The sequence below is a fragment of the Caretta caretta genome, chromosome 6, assembly GCF_965140235.1.
Source record: "Caretta caretta isolate rCarCar2 chromosome 6, rCarCar1.hap1, whole genome shotgun sequence".
NCBI lineage: Eukaryota > Metazoa > Chordata > Testudines > Cheloniidae > Caretta > Caretta caretta.
In genome coordinates, this window is record NC_134211.1 from 44,652,858 (window position 1) to 44,665,731 (window position 12,874).

At 38.8% G+C, this 12,874-nt stretch overlaps 1 protein-coding gene across 14 annotated transcripts in view; it reads right to left on the minus strand.

Moving 5' to 3' along the window:
- GAS2 (growth arrest specific 2) overlaps positions 1-12,874 on the minus strand; it is a 156,704-nt gene that overhangs the window by 68,340 nt on the left and 75,490 nt on the right. For 13 of the 14 annotated variants that reach the window (XR_012668918.1, XM_075129457.1, XM_075129459.1 and 10 more), the window contains 2 exons: positions 6,368-6,509; positions 955-1,018 (listed from right to left, as the gene is read on the minus strand). Coding sequence is in view for 13 of the 14 variants with exons in the window: in XM_075129457.1 (XP_074985558.1) it covers positions 955-1,018; positions 6,368-6,509 (206 nt within the window). In the remaining variant the exon portion in view is untranslated. The remainder of the gene's footprint in view (positions 1-954; positions 1,019-6,367; positions 6,510-12,874) is intronic. The other variant, XM_048852148.2, reaches the window with a different exon arrangement.

The following is a 12,874-nucleotide window of genomic DNA, read 5'->3' on the forward strand; positions in this document are numbered from 1 at the left end:
AAAGAGGTTTATATCCTTTAACCTTCATAAATACCTAAGGGAAACAATCCCAAATATCAGGACAATATTAGGACAACAAAATAATAGTTATTCTCCACCTTCCCCCAAACTCAATTTTTTTGTTCTGCACCCTATTCAAGTTTCTCAGTGTTCCCAAAAGAGTGATACCATCACACTCTTATTTCAGTGAGCTACTTCACTATTTTTTCTCCATATTCAATTATAATAAAGATATATCTCTCAATCTGTAAAAGTTTTTCATATGGGATGTATCATGACTTCTAACTCTCAACTGTGGTACAAGTATGGAATTAATTATGGAACATCTAAACACTTGATATTTACTGGTATACATTAACTTAACTGTATAGTGCTAATACAATAGGGTTCAAGGTGCTTCTATAGTCCTCAAAGTGACAAGACACGCTCAACAATAATGTGGATTGTTTAGTCAAACACTGTGAAGGATAGAAACAAAGTCTTATTCTGATGCAATTAGATATGAAATATAACCCAATATTTCAAATTGTAAATAGTCATTTGAAAAAGAGCGGCATAGTCATCGATTTTAATTTTGTTTTTACTTTCTTTTAAATGTGAAATTTGAGCAAATACTAAGAGTATTACAAAGAAAAAACTGCTCTATATTGTGCATATAAAAATGTAAGCAATAAATATTTGCTTGCTATTTTTGACAGCAGTGAAAAAGCAATATTAGAATGGAGAACATAGAAGTCTGCATTTTATTCTACACTAACATTAAAACAATGCAGACCACTGTTTAGAGAACCTACTCTACTAAAGGGTGATCATCGTATTGCATCAAAATAAGTCAATGTCAGATATCACACACACAAAAACAGAATATACAAGCACAATGGATGAATAGAACAATACCATCAAACACGCCTAAAACAAATCACACACAGCATGCTGGCACAGTTAATGGCAAACCCTCGTCTTGCTGTGTAGATTCTTTTCGAAGAAATAGATGAAGAATATTCTTTGGCTCCACATCCTATAACCATCCAATAACATTAGAGTATAGACACAGTCATTGTTAACAAAAAGTCCTTAACTTTCTTAACTATGTGAATCAGGCTGAATTCTATCATTCTTACCCTGGCAAAACTCCTACTGAGGCCAATGGGAGTTTTTCCAGAGTACAACATTCTTCAGGTCTAAGGCCATACCAAAATAACCTCAGTATTGAATGCAAACTTCTTCTAGTAAATTGCATTATCATAGTCTCATGGATCCACTGGCCTAAATCCCTGCACAGGGGAACTTCTGCAGGATGTTGCAGGTGCAAATGCTACTACAACCCATGGACTGCAACACTCACTATTTTGCCTACAGGACAAAAATTTGGGCCATAGATAAGGTTGTTGCTGGTAAGTAATTCTAATCCCATATTCTTTAGATATGCTGTTTGTGAAAGACGTGAATGAAAGGGACACTATATTGGAACACCCATGCTGAGGAAGATGCATCCCCCCTCTTATGCAACTGCATTGGGGCTGGGTCATAGTGATACTGGTCAGTTGGGGCTGACCATTGGGACTGGTCAGTTGTAGTACTCAGGACTGTTCCACGCTAGTGTTAATACTGCTGATTTGGTAGAGGGTTGAGGGAAGGGAGGAATGTGGTATGAGAAAGAGATGACACTGGTAGTTCCTGGGTCTTGAGACAGGTGCATCAGTCCCCTCTACTGCTAGAGACATTATGCCTGATTCTTTCCTGCCTTGTGCAGTCATACGTGTGCATAGTAAGTGCAAAGTGAGTATGACATAGTATCATTGAGCTCTAGTAGCATTTTATACCCACTCTACATGGGTGTAACTAACTACATAAGGGGAAAGGTAATGGAGAACGAGACCTATTGGGTCAGCCTGAGGCACAAGGGCCCCAGAGTTCCCATTGAAATGAGGCAGCTCGCTTCACAGACTCTTTTGTAGTGAAACAATGTAAGTCTAAAAAGGTCTAAAAGTGTCTCATTTGATGATAAATTACTAAAGAGCAAACTATTTTATGAAGAGTAATGAGCTAGATTCTGTTCTCCATCACTCTGGAGTAAATCAGAACTGACTTCTCCAACTCACACTGGTGTGAATGGGTGAGATCAGGATTAGGTCCAGTGTGTACACACACTATTTACACACTTCAGGATTTATACCCTTTAAGGACCTCTGTAAAATCAAGTTGCTTGATGACATGATAATTGTACTTGCAAAAATAAATAGAATGCATCGTTTCTTCTGCTTCCTTACCAAACATCCTGCATTCTTACCTCAGTCCCACAGGTGCTGAGCACTCTGGCTTTGCTCCAACAGAGCACTTAAGCTTGTACTTATCCTTTAAGCACAAGAGCAATAGCTTTAAAAATATACAAGAAGTCTGAGGGGAGAAGTGTAGGCGGCAGTGGTAATCCATTTGGATGTATATCTTCGGAGAACAAATCCCTAGAAGTCAATTGTTTTCTTTTTACAAATATACTCCTAAGAAGATTCCTATGCAATGGACAAATGCAGACCCTGGTGTAGGTAAAAGTTCAGACTTTCACATGAACCTGAAGACAAGGGGTGATATCCGGGGGACTATTCATGTGCTTAAATACCTTACTGGATCAGGTCCAGAATGCTCAGTACCTTGCAGAATTGAGGCCTCCCTAACTCCCAAAACTCCTATTAACATCAATAGTGTGTAGCTCTTTGAGGAAGTGATTATATCTGCTTCTGTGTTTATACAGTGCCCAGTTCTGAGGGAGGATATCTGTGAGTGATTATAGTCTAAGAAATGATCATAATGGGGGCTTTGGATGCACAGGGAGTACATATTTGTGCCACTGTTATGATTTCCATGATTTATTAAATGATTTTTCCTCCCTCAAGGAGGAGGATCCAAATTTAATAAAAGTAATAATAAAATAATTTATATTATCATTACTATTATTTATCAAATATGTCCCCAGTTTTATTCCCTCCTGCGAGGGACTCAGGGCATTTTCCCATTATTTCATCATAAATTATTTAAACATTTTCAGCAACTCAACAGAAACATTATGAAAATCATCCTCATAAAATCAGACACAGCAAAAACAGAAAATTAGAGCAAGAGCCTTAGATTTAAATAGGACAAGGACAGGGAAATATTCTAAATATAGATGTAACAGTGGTTCTAATTAATTAAAGCAGGTTTTATATGCCATAGGCAGGCAAGCAAGATAATAAAGAAGAGAGAGAGGACGCAATCAGGTAGACTAAGACCAATAAACTGAGGACCATGGAGACTAGATGAGCAAACATTTGCTGTACCACTGACAATTTACACAGGTTTTACACATCAGTTTGGTTTATTACAAAAACAAACAAACAAACCAAAAAACCTGTTACCTTAGTAACCACCCCATCTCCAGAGCTATGCAGTCTCAAAGACACAAAGATCTTTCATAAAGCAATGCAAACACCAGTATGTCATGTGCAGACATATCTCACCACTTTTATATTTCTTAGTTTCACTGAATTTTTATTTGCTGTCTAGAGGGAAAGTGAATGTAAAGGTCTATAACTGCAGTTGTTATTTCTACTGCATTGGCCTCAAAGGCCCTAATCAGGATAAAGATCCCATTGTGCTAAGAGCTCCAGCAAAAAGCAGGTAAAAATACCAATTCTCATTGCTTGAAGCTCTATAATTAAATGAACACCATCAACCTGTGATCTAGACCATTTCAGAAAAGGAGCTCATATTAGTTTCAGGTCCTACATCTGACACTGAGTCACCACTCAGTTCTTCCAAGTGTTCTATCCATTAGCATGGATATCTTGCTAGACATCAATACTCAAAAAGAGGGGGGGGGAAACCACCACCAACAGCAAAACTTGTTTTTAACAGACCTCTCAACCAGTCAACAAAAATGAGTTGCTTAATCAAGTTCTTCTAATAAAGGTTGATCTGAATTGTACTTGATATATTCAGGAATACTTTACCTTCCTTTCTTAAGAGCGGAAGTTGTGCAATAAGGAAGGTATCTTGTACTTGTATTTCAGTGGAATTGGAAGGGGCAGAGCAGGCAGCCAATGGCAGCACTGTGTCTGTGAGCCGGGAGTGGGGGGGTGGAGGAAGGGAGATAGTATCCAGGGACTTACTCTTCACACAGATAATAGAATAGCCACAGATCCAGCTGTCGATCTCACAATATCCATACATTTAGGGGTCTATTCCTCTTGCTCCCTCAAGCGCTTGCAAACCCTTCTGTCTCAGATATTCCACAGCTTCAGAGCTTTGGAAGTGTGATCATTCTGTTTGCCTTCCATGTGATTTTTTTCATGGGAGAAGGATGATCAACCCAAAAATACAATTAACCTACATAAAATGTGATAAGATACAATCCACATATCTTCAAAGCAATATCCTCAAAACTGGTATTTGTCAACACATGCTAAATTCTTCTCTGCCAAACGTTTTCCCCCAAAGGATACACAACAGTTCTGTGTATTAAACAAAACAGCGTAAGAATAGAACAGATCAAGTGAAAAGTGAAGCAAAATCCTTTCACAAATAATAGTGCTCAAAAAGCATAACACTAGAACAGAAGGGGAACAGATCAGTTGCAACAGAGATAAGGCTTTACTTATACAGTCAAAGATCTTTTGAGGAACTGAATACAGAAGCCTCTTGATGCATTACAGTGTGTTCATTTATCCTCAGTAGAAACAGATTAGTCTCATCAAAACAGCTTTAGGCTTTTATCCGAGTTCAGATCACAAGCAAACAATCAATTCTCTTCATCTTGTGTTTTCTACTGAAATGCAATCTTGAGGCAAAAAGTTGTCCTACATTTTCTTTCAAAAGAGAAGAGTAATAGGTATGAAGCATTATTAGGACGATGATTTAGCTGAAATAGTCCATTCTTGTAGTGGAGCAGCTGCCGGCACGAGTGTTGAATATCACTCTTCTCCTCAACTGCCTAGAGGAATCAGCTGAAAAGAAGTCAGTGTGGGACGGGGAGAAGAATTTCATATTCTCTCCCTTCCTGAGATATACCTACCAAATCTGTGGTATAATGGTGAATTTCCTGCAGCCAAAACTGTGAGCAAATTTGGACCCTACTCTCCAGAGACAGAAAGAATCATCTTGTTTGGTGAACTAAGGAGCAAGAATTTCAGGTCATTCTAATATTAGGGATCTGTACAATTAAAAAAATGTACCTAGCATAAAATAAATCTTTGTGCAGGGGGCAAATACAAAGCCCGTGTACCTCTTAAGTCCAGCGTATGTGGGATTTAAGTGGTGCATAGGTCTTGTGCCCATCCCTTGCAGGGGGGTGCATGCAGACTCAGGAGCTAGCACAGTATTTTCTTCCCCCTGATTTCTGTCACAGCTGCTTTTTTTAGTTTTACATTATTTTATTAGTAGTAGTATTATTACTATATCTATTACTACAAGATGAAACTCAGTTGTACTTTACTGCAGGTTGCAAGCAGTGTCTAAACTTTAATGGCTCTTGGTCCTGGTGCTTAATTAATTAAAATTTTCTGACCAATGATAAAGTTCTAGTTCAGAAACAGATTTTTTTTCTTTTAACCATCCATTTTAACATGAACCACAATATCATGGAGGAATTTGGTCATTAATAACTACTATGTATCTAAAAATGGCATGGTCTCACATATGTAGATATTAAAATATGACTAATTTTGAACATTCCATTGCATGCTCTTATGCTTATAAGTGTCTGTCCAGATGCACCCACTTGCCCCCCTGGCACTCCATCAGGTTAGCAGTAAGTGGTGAGATCCAAAGCTCAAGACGGCTGTGGCCCAGCCAGGATATCATTGATAGGGGACTGCCCTTTTAAAGATTCCCTCTTCCCCGTTGGGTAGCAGTGGCTTAGGGCACTAGAGTGTCTAGTGCCATCACTGACTGTGCAGTTCTTATTCAAACTGAATTGCCAGTGAAATAAATAGGAATTTTGACTGATTAAGGGCCACAGGTTAAGTGCCTGCAATACATTAAGCAACTTTATTTCCAGGTTTTAAAAACACTGTGTTGGAATTTTTCTTCCTAGTCATCTGTTTTTTTTAAAAAAATGAATATAGTATTTTGAAATGCTATTTAATCACCTTTAGTAGATCACACTATACTTCTAACATATGTAACAAGGCACGTATGAAAGTTAACCATCTGCAAAATGTCCACCTGGACCACAAAGATATTCAGTAGCCAATCAATTTTAAACAGCAGTGCTTTTGCCTTATTGGTTTAATCCAACTCCCATTAAAATCAGTGGTAGCACAACTGACCTTTTAGTAGACACTATAAAAGCAGAATTTTAACATTGTCAATTACCATATAAGCAAGTACGTACCCAAGCCTTCTGATTCAAATAGGCATGTGTCGTCCACCCCCACATCTCTGCACCAGGATAAGAAATTTGCTGTGTTGTCTCGTGCAAAAAAAGACCCTGAAGGAGCATTGGCTTTGCATGGAATCTTCCGCACTGGCAGGGTCTATAAAAATAAAACAAAACCCCCTCATTCTAGGTATATGATATTTGGAAGGGCAGTATTTGTACCTAGGGAACATGAAATCACATCATGCAGGTACAGCATAGATATATATGTATTGGGTCAACGGTCACTCTTGCTCACTCCCTAAAGAATTACAGCCAAAGATAAATAAATAGTACAATCTATCTGGCACAAAAGTATTCGCCTGGCAGAGCTTTTAAAAGTACGAAGAGATCGACCCAAGATGTGAAGTTTGGATCTGGATCAGTACTAGAACTTTCCCCAAGTTTGGGAGCTTGGAATCCAGTGTTTTGGTTCAGCTAATGGAATAAGAAGTCAGCTGTTAAGTAAGGATCCAGATTTGGATCTGAACTTCCCCCAAATTTGGGGCGGATTGCGGTCATTTTTAAAGGTAACAATACAGTTTTGAAAATACTGTATTCACATCTTTCATTAGTAACCAAGAAACACCTTAGGAACAGGGGTAGCGATGCATGTGCTAGAGTCTTTGGGACTGTAAAATTCTGAACAGCTGACTTTCCAAGCCCATTGAGTAAAGCACACACTATCATCCCGTACTTACAAAATCAAGGACTAGGACACAGCCAGATTCTCAGATCAATGATACCAGAGTAATTCTAACTAAACACTGATTCCAAGGGAGATACTCCAGATTTAGTCAGGTATAACTGAGAGCAGAATCTGGTCCAAACAGAATGACTAGCACAGAAAAACTGAGGGAGTGTTGTACCCTAGTTGCAATTGCAAGAGATACATGCAAAGCTGCTATCAATAATTTTAATTTTCATGTAAAGCTCATTTTTATGGTGTCAAAAGCTATATCTGCCATAGAAGGCCAAATAAGCTGAGAAGTGACCATTGTTACCCCATAACTTTTCAATGTTGCCCCATCACTGAGAAATTCAGACCTCAAAATTGTTTTTATTGTGCAGCTTTGCCATTAAAGTGATTTGATCTGCTTCTGTTCTGGAGCTAGTTGTTAGATCCAATAGCCATTAACTAAAGAACTGAGAAAATGCAAATGGTGTCTGTAGCAGTTTCCAGTTCTATGTCCAAAAGTTAGTATCAACAGTCCAAATAATTCTTGAAAGCATCACATAAAATACTGCAAGAAAAAAAATCAAATGACTTTAGAAGGCTTTCACCTGACCCCCAGCTGCTGGCAGCACACTAATTACAGGATTTAGGAACAGCTGGCTTATGCGGGGCAGTCAGGAGGGTGAGGGGGGCGGGAAATCAAACACTTATCTTACTAAAGTTACTTGCAAGACTTCCATTGACTTCACCAAGACTAGGATTTGGCCCAATCTTTAGGAAAAAACTCTATAAAGAACTGAGATGCAGTTTGTATAAAATATGTTACACAGCAGTAGTGTATAATCAAGATAATGCACCCAATTATTTGTTCTAATATGACCTCTTTGTGCTGCCCCAAAAGTACAAAGAAGCCATAAAGCTAGCCTAACTAGCCAATTCACAGTTTTTGCAAGATGTCTGCCCCTGCAAAACTGCCTCCTGGACTGTAGCCTAGAGCATGCTGCTATGCTCCAGAAATGCCCAGCTCCAGACACATCCACTAAGTGACAGGTACAGCTAGGAGTCACTCCGTAGCTGTGGGACTGAATAGGGAGAGGAGTGGTATAAAGGCCACATATATCCATGTTCCTACATGTCAGCTCCTGGGGTCCTGTGGCAAGCACAGTTTAGCTGAATTCAAGAATTAGGCCCAATAATTTTGAGTTATACAGTTTTGAAAAAAGGAATTATTCCTTTTGTTAAGGACCAAAGGACGTAGTGTAGAACAGTGCAACTTCCCAAATACCATTAGTTTCACTAGTTTATTTTAAATAGTGAAAGGCATTGGAATATAGGTTTTAAGAAAAAAATTATTACTGATGCTGATGACACTCACCTATATATCTCATTCTGAATTGATGGAACCACTGCTGCTACTAAAATGGCAGAATGCCTACAGGAAATTTGCTCTTGGATGAAAAGCAGCTGGCTCAAACTGAACCCAGGCAAGGCTGAAGTGATGCAGGTCAGAAAGGGGAAACACTTTGAAGATCTAGCCAAAATTCTGTCTCCACCTTCCAACGAAGCCATACAGCCCCATTCATCAAAGTGGTGTGAAGCCTTAGGGTCTTGTTCGACTCCTCACTAAACTTAGATGATCAGGGAGCATCAGTTTCCCAAAATGCCTCCTTTCACCTCCAGCTTGCCAGGAAACTTCATCCCTTCCTCCCAGATGAGGACCTGGCTACAATGAGCCATGCATTTATCATCTCCAGGCTGGATTACTGTAACTTGCTTTATCTGAAGCTGAAGAGAATGCTCAGGTTCCAACTGGTACAGAATGAGGCTGCCCGCCTACTCTATGGCTCAGCCCCCATGAGCAAATAAGGCCTGTGCTCAAGTCCCTCCACTGGCTCCCAAACAGCATCCAATACCAGTTTAAGACCATGGTCCTAATTTCCAAGGCAATTAATGGATCAAAGCCCAGGCATACCACAGACTGAATATTGATCTATGAACCCTCAAACAGCTGTGCTCCTCTGGAATAATGCAGATCTCAAAGTCCAGTACAAAGCACGTGAAAGCTGAAGACAAAGTATTCTTGGTCAAGGAGGCTTAGGTCTGGAACAATTTTCCACAGAAGATCAGGTGAATCCAGAATCTGACCATCTTTAGGAAATATTGCCAAGCCTTCCTCTTTGAGAAAACTTTTACCACCATAAGAAATACTCACTGCTTGAACTTCCCTTTTATTCCCAAACTCCTCTCAACCCTCCCAAAAAACCTACCCCAAGCAAAAGTCTGACACCATAAAAGAAGTTACAGAGACTTTCTGAAGTCCTCTAGGGACTTTCCTAATGCTGTTGATTTTACATGCAGGGCTCTTAAATAATATGATGATGTGTGGCAGTATAAAACTCTAAGATCAATAGAGAGTTTTGCCAGCTCCTGATTTTATTGCAAGTCTGTTGATATTTGGTGTTTTTTCTTAAAGCTCCAGTCCCAAGAGTGAGGTGTGAATTATGTGCGAATCTCAACTTTTTAATTTTTAAGTAGGTTTCTAGCCCTTGTGGGTACAGAGAAAAACTTTAAAAAGTGAACAACAGCGACAAACACATGAGGCAAATAAAAAAAGAAACACATCATTTATTATTTTTTAAAAAATCTTTTCATTTTTAAGCCAATTTCATTATTTGGGGAACTTGTCTCATAATTTTGTACAAAGGGGTTGGCAATACCAAGGATACAATACGTAAGGCTTGATCTCACGGAGTAAGAGCAGAGCAGATATGGAGGGTGGAAAAATACTCTTGAATTTAAGTAATAGTTTGTTGATCACTGAAATCCTTCCCAGTCCTCCTAGCTCTCCCCCTTCACCCCACTACTAATGTTTTTCCCTTCCATTCTGTCTCAGGTTCCCATACTGAGAAGTGCTGAGTTGAAGTCAATAGAAGTTACCTCTTCATAGGATTGGGCTTTAACAATATTAACAATTAGCATTAGTCAGGTTTCTAGAGTAATACCTTCTTCATATCAGAACAATCTCAAAGAGTGAGTGAGCATCAGTATCCTGAGGCAATTTCACACTTTAAAACACTGACTGCTTCGCATTTTCAATTGAGTTCTCCTTCGTGACCTACACCCTTCTTGGTGTTGTATTGAAGCATTCATCCATCTCAACCCAATCCTGCACTCTTTCCTCAGGTGAACTCTCAGTGAATGAGAATTTCATTGGAATAAAAAAAGTACAGAGCTTTCAAAGGAAAAACAACAATACAAAAGAAAGCTAATCAAAAATCAGTGGTAGTTTTATCAGAATAAGGATTCAGGGCCAGGCTATGCCCTTCAGAAAGCCACCAAAATAGAGAGAAATCTTGAGTTTTATGGAACTGAGTCCTTGATGGTGATAGTTCTCCTTATGAATACAAATTATACCACTGTTTCACTCAATATCATTTCCATCAGACACACACTGGTCCCAAATCTGACCTCACACTGCTGCGAATCAGGAGTAATTAATGGAATCGGCAGAGTTAAAATAATGCAAGACCAGTGTAATGAGTTTAGAAATTGGCCCAATGTCTTATCATACTTTTTTACTATAATCAAACCTTTGAAACATATGTTGTTAATTTACAATAGCTCCAATATATGCGTGAATTCGAAAATGTGGTGTTTGGCAACATTATTCATTCATTTGACTCACTAGACCATATAACCCCCAAAACCCAGTCTGATGCTGCTATGTGAGCCTATTGACACAGAGCCAGATCAGCTGATGTAATTGAAGCTAATGGAGAGAAGTCAGTTACATCACTTAAGGATCTGTCCCATAGTGTCCCTATAGATATGTGGATGATCATTTTACTCAGTTAGTTGTGACATTAAGAAGATCAGATGAACTCACCTCACAAAATCTGGATACCTTCTCATTTTAAAATCACTTTAGGTGCGTAATAACTTCATGCAAGACTAATTTAAGAACCAAACCTTGGTTGACTCCCACCCCTTGATAGGTAATTAAGAAGGTGGTGTGCACAAAGTTTCCTCCTTTCAATACCTGGGATAGGAGCCAGCCAGGATTGCAATCCCTGTGCTAAGAGCCTCCTGAGTGTTTACTATCCCAAAGAGGGTGGGAAAGAGTCAGAGCCTCTACATTGAGCGCAGAGCTGAGTAGGTGTGAAGGAGAGCATGCTGCACATGAAGAAGGAGAGTGAAGCATACATGATACCTTTTGTGCCAGGGATCTCAGGGAGGCATTATGCGTTGCTGAGGCACAGTGTCTTCCAGAGCTCTCATGTAGAGTATTGTGGCTCTGCATCATCACCAACACATGGTGTCACCAACACAATCTGACTCTAAATGTTCTGTTTCTGTGTCTCCTACTTTAAGTAGATGGCAAAGCCTGGATATAGAAATGTAATTGAGTATGGCCATTCAGTAATGTATTAGGCCCATACTGGGTTCGTTTCAGTACATAATGTTTATTTAATGTGCTACCCATAAATTAAATATATTCACCTTGACAATTGAGGTCTTCCCCTTAACTGTATCAGTCAAGCGAGTTTCACTGTGAAAGAGATATTTTCATGAAGCTAGCAAAATCTCTTACTTTTATAATGATTAAGACTTCTAGATTACACAATTTATATGAAGATCTACTGAAGGCAAATTGCAAAAGTGTCTAGGTTCCTGAACTATTAAGCTTGTCTGACTGCTATGTTATCGAGTCTAACCAAAAGACATCTTGCCAATGTCACTGACAGGTGGCCTGAACAAGTATGAAATCAGAAGTGGCAATGGCATGTAAACACAAAACATGTGCTAGATTGGATGGTTGGGAGGGTGGGGGTGTTTTGCTTTATAAATAATTCATGGCCTCCCTTCTATTTACTCAGATGACAGAACTTATCAGTACAAACGATATCACTGTCAAAAATGCTTAAAATAAGACTACAGAACAGCAAAGTACCATTCAGCCTAAGCTATCTTACATGCTAAAGAACTATATCATGCATTGAATATATATCACACTATATTCTACCCCATTTCCCACAAACTTAGGGCCCAATCCTGCTCCCACTGAAGCCAACCGCAAAATACCCTTTCATTTCAATTACGGGAGGATTGGGCCAATTCTGAAGAATCGCAAGGGGATACCAATATTTTCTTAACACCTGATACAATTCCCTGCCTCCTTTTAAAAATAAGCCTTTTTTTAGTATTATTATTTTCAAATCTATTACTGTAAGACCCAACTCTAAAACACATGAAAGTTCTTATTAAAGACAGGCTTTATGCTCAAATATTCTTTACTGATTTGTTTAAATGGCTTGAATGTCTCAAAAGTGTTTTGTAACAGATCATTCAGAAATAATTAGGTTTCCATATGGCAAGAGTGACTTTTGTTGACATAGTATAGTATATCCACTGTTACTTTGAAACAGCAGTGCCCACAATTACTCCTATCAAATATCACGAAAACAGGTCCCCAGTTACACTCTTTTTACAGTCTTGTCTTGTTGATGTACATAAATGTGGTTTAATGCAGGATGTGAAAGTGTGAGTGAAACAGATGACGTAATCCTGGAAAAATGCTGTTAGGTTCACTTCTATACCCCAGAGGGTCTCTGTTTCACTGAGCTGTGAAATCCCATGGAAAAAGAAATGTATTTTTATACTTTTTTTTCCAGAATGAGATCCATAAATAAATGTTGTGTTGTGTTTTTGTTTTGTTTCTAAAAAACTATTTTCTTTAAGCAGACTCAAAGCAGGTTTGAAGGCTTCTGATAATGGCTATATTCCTTTTATTCTCTCCCCCATTTTTG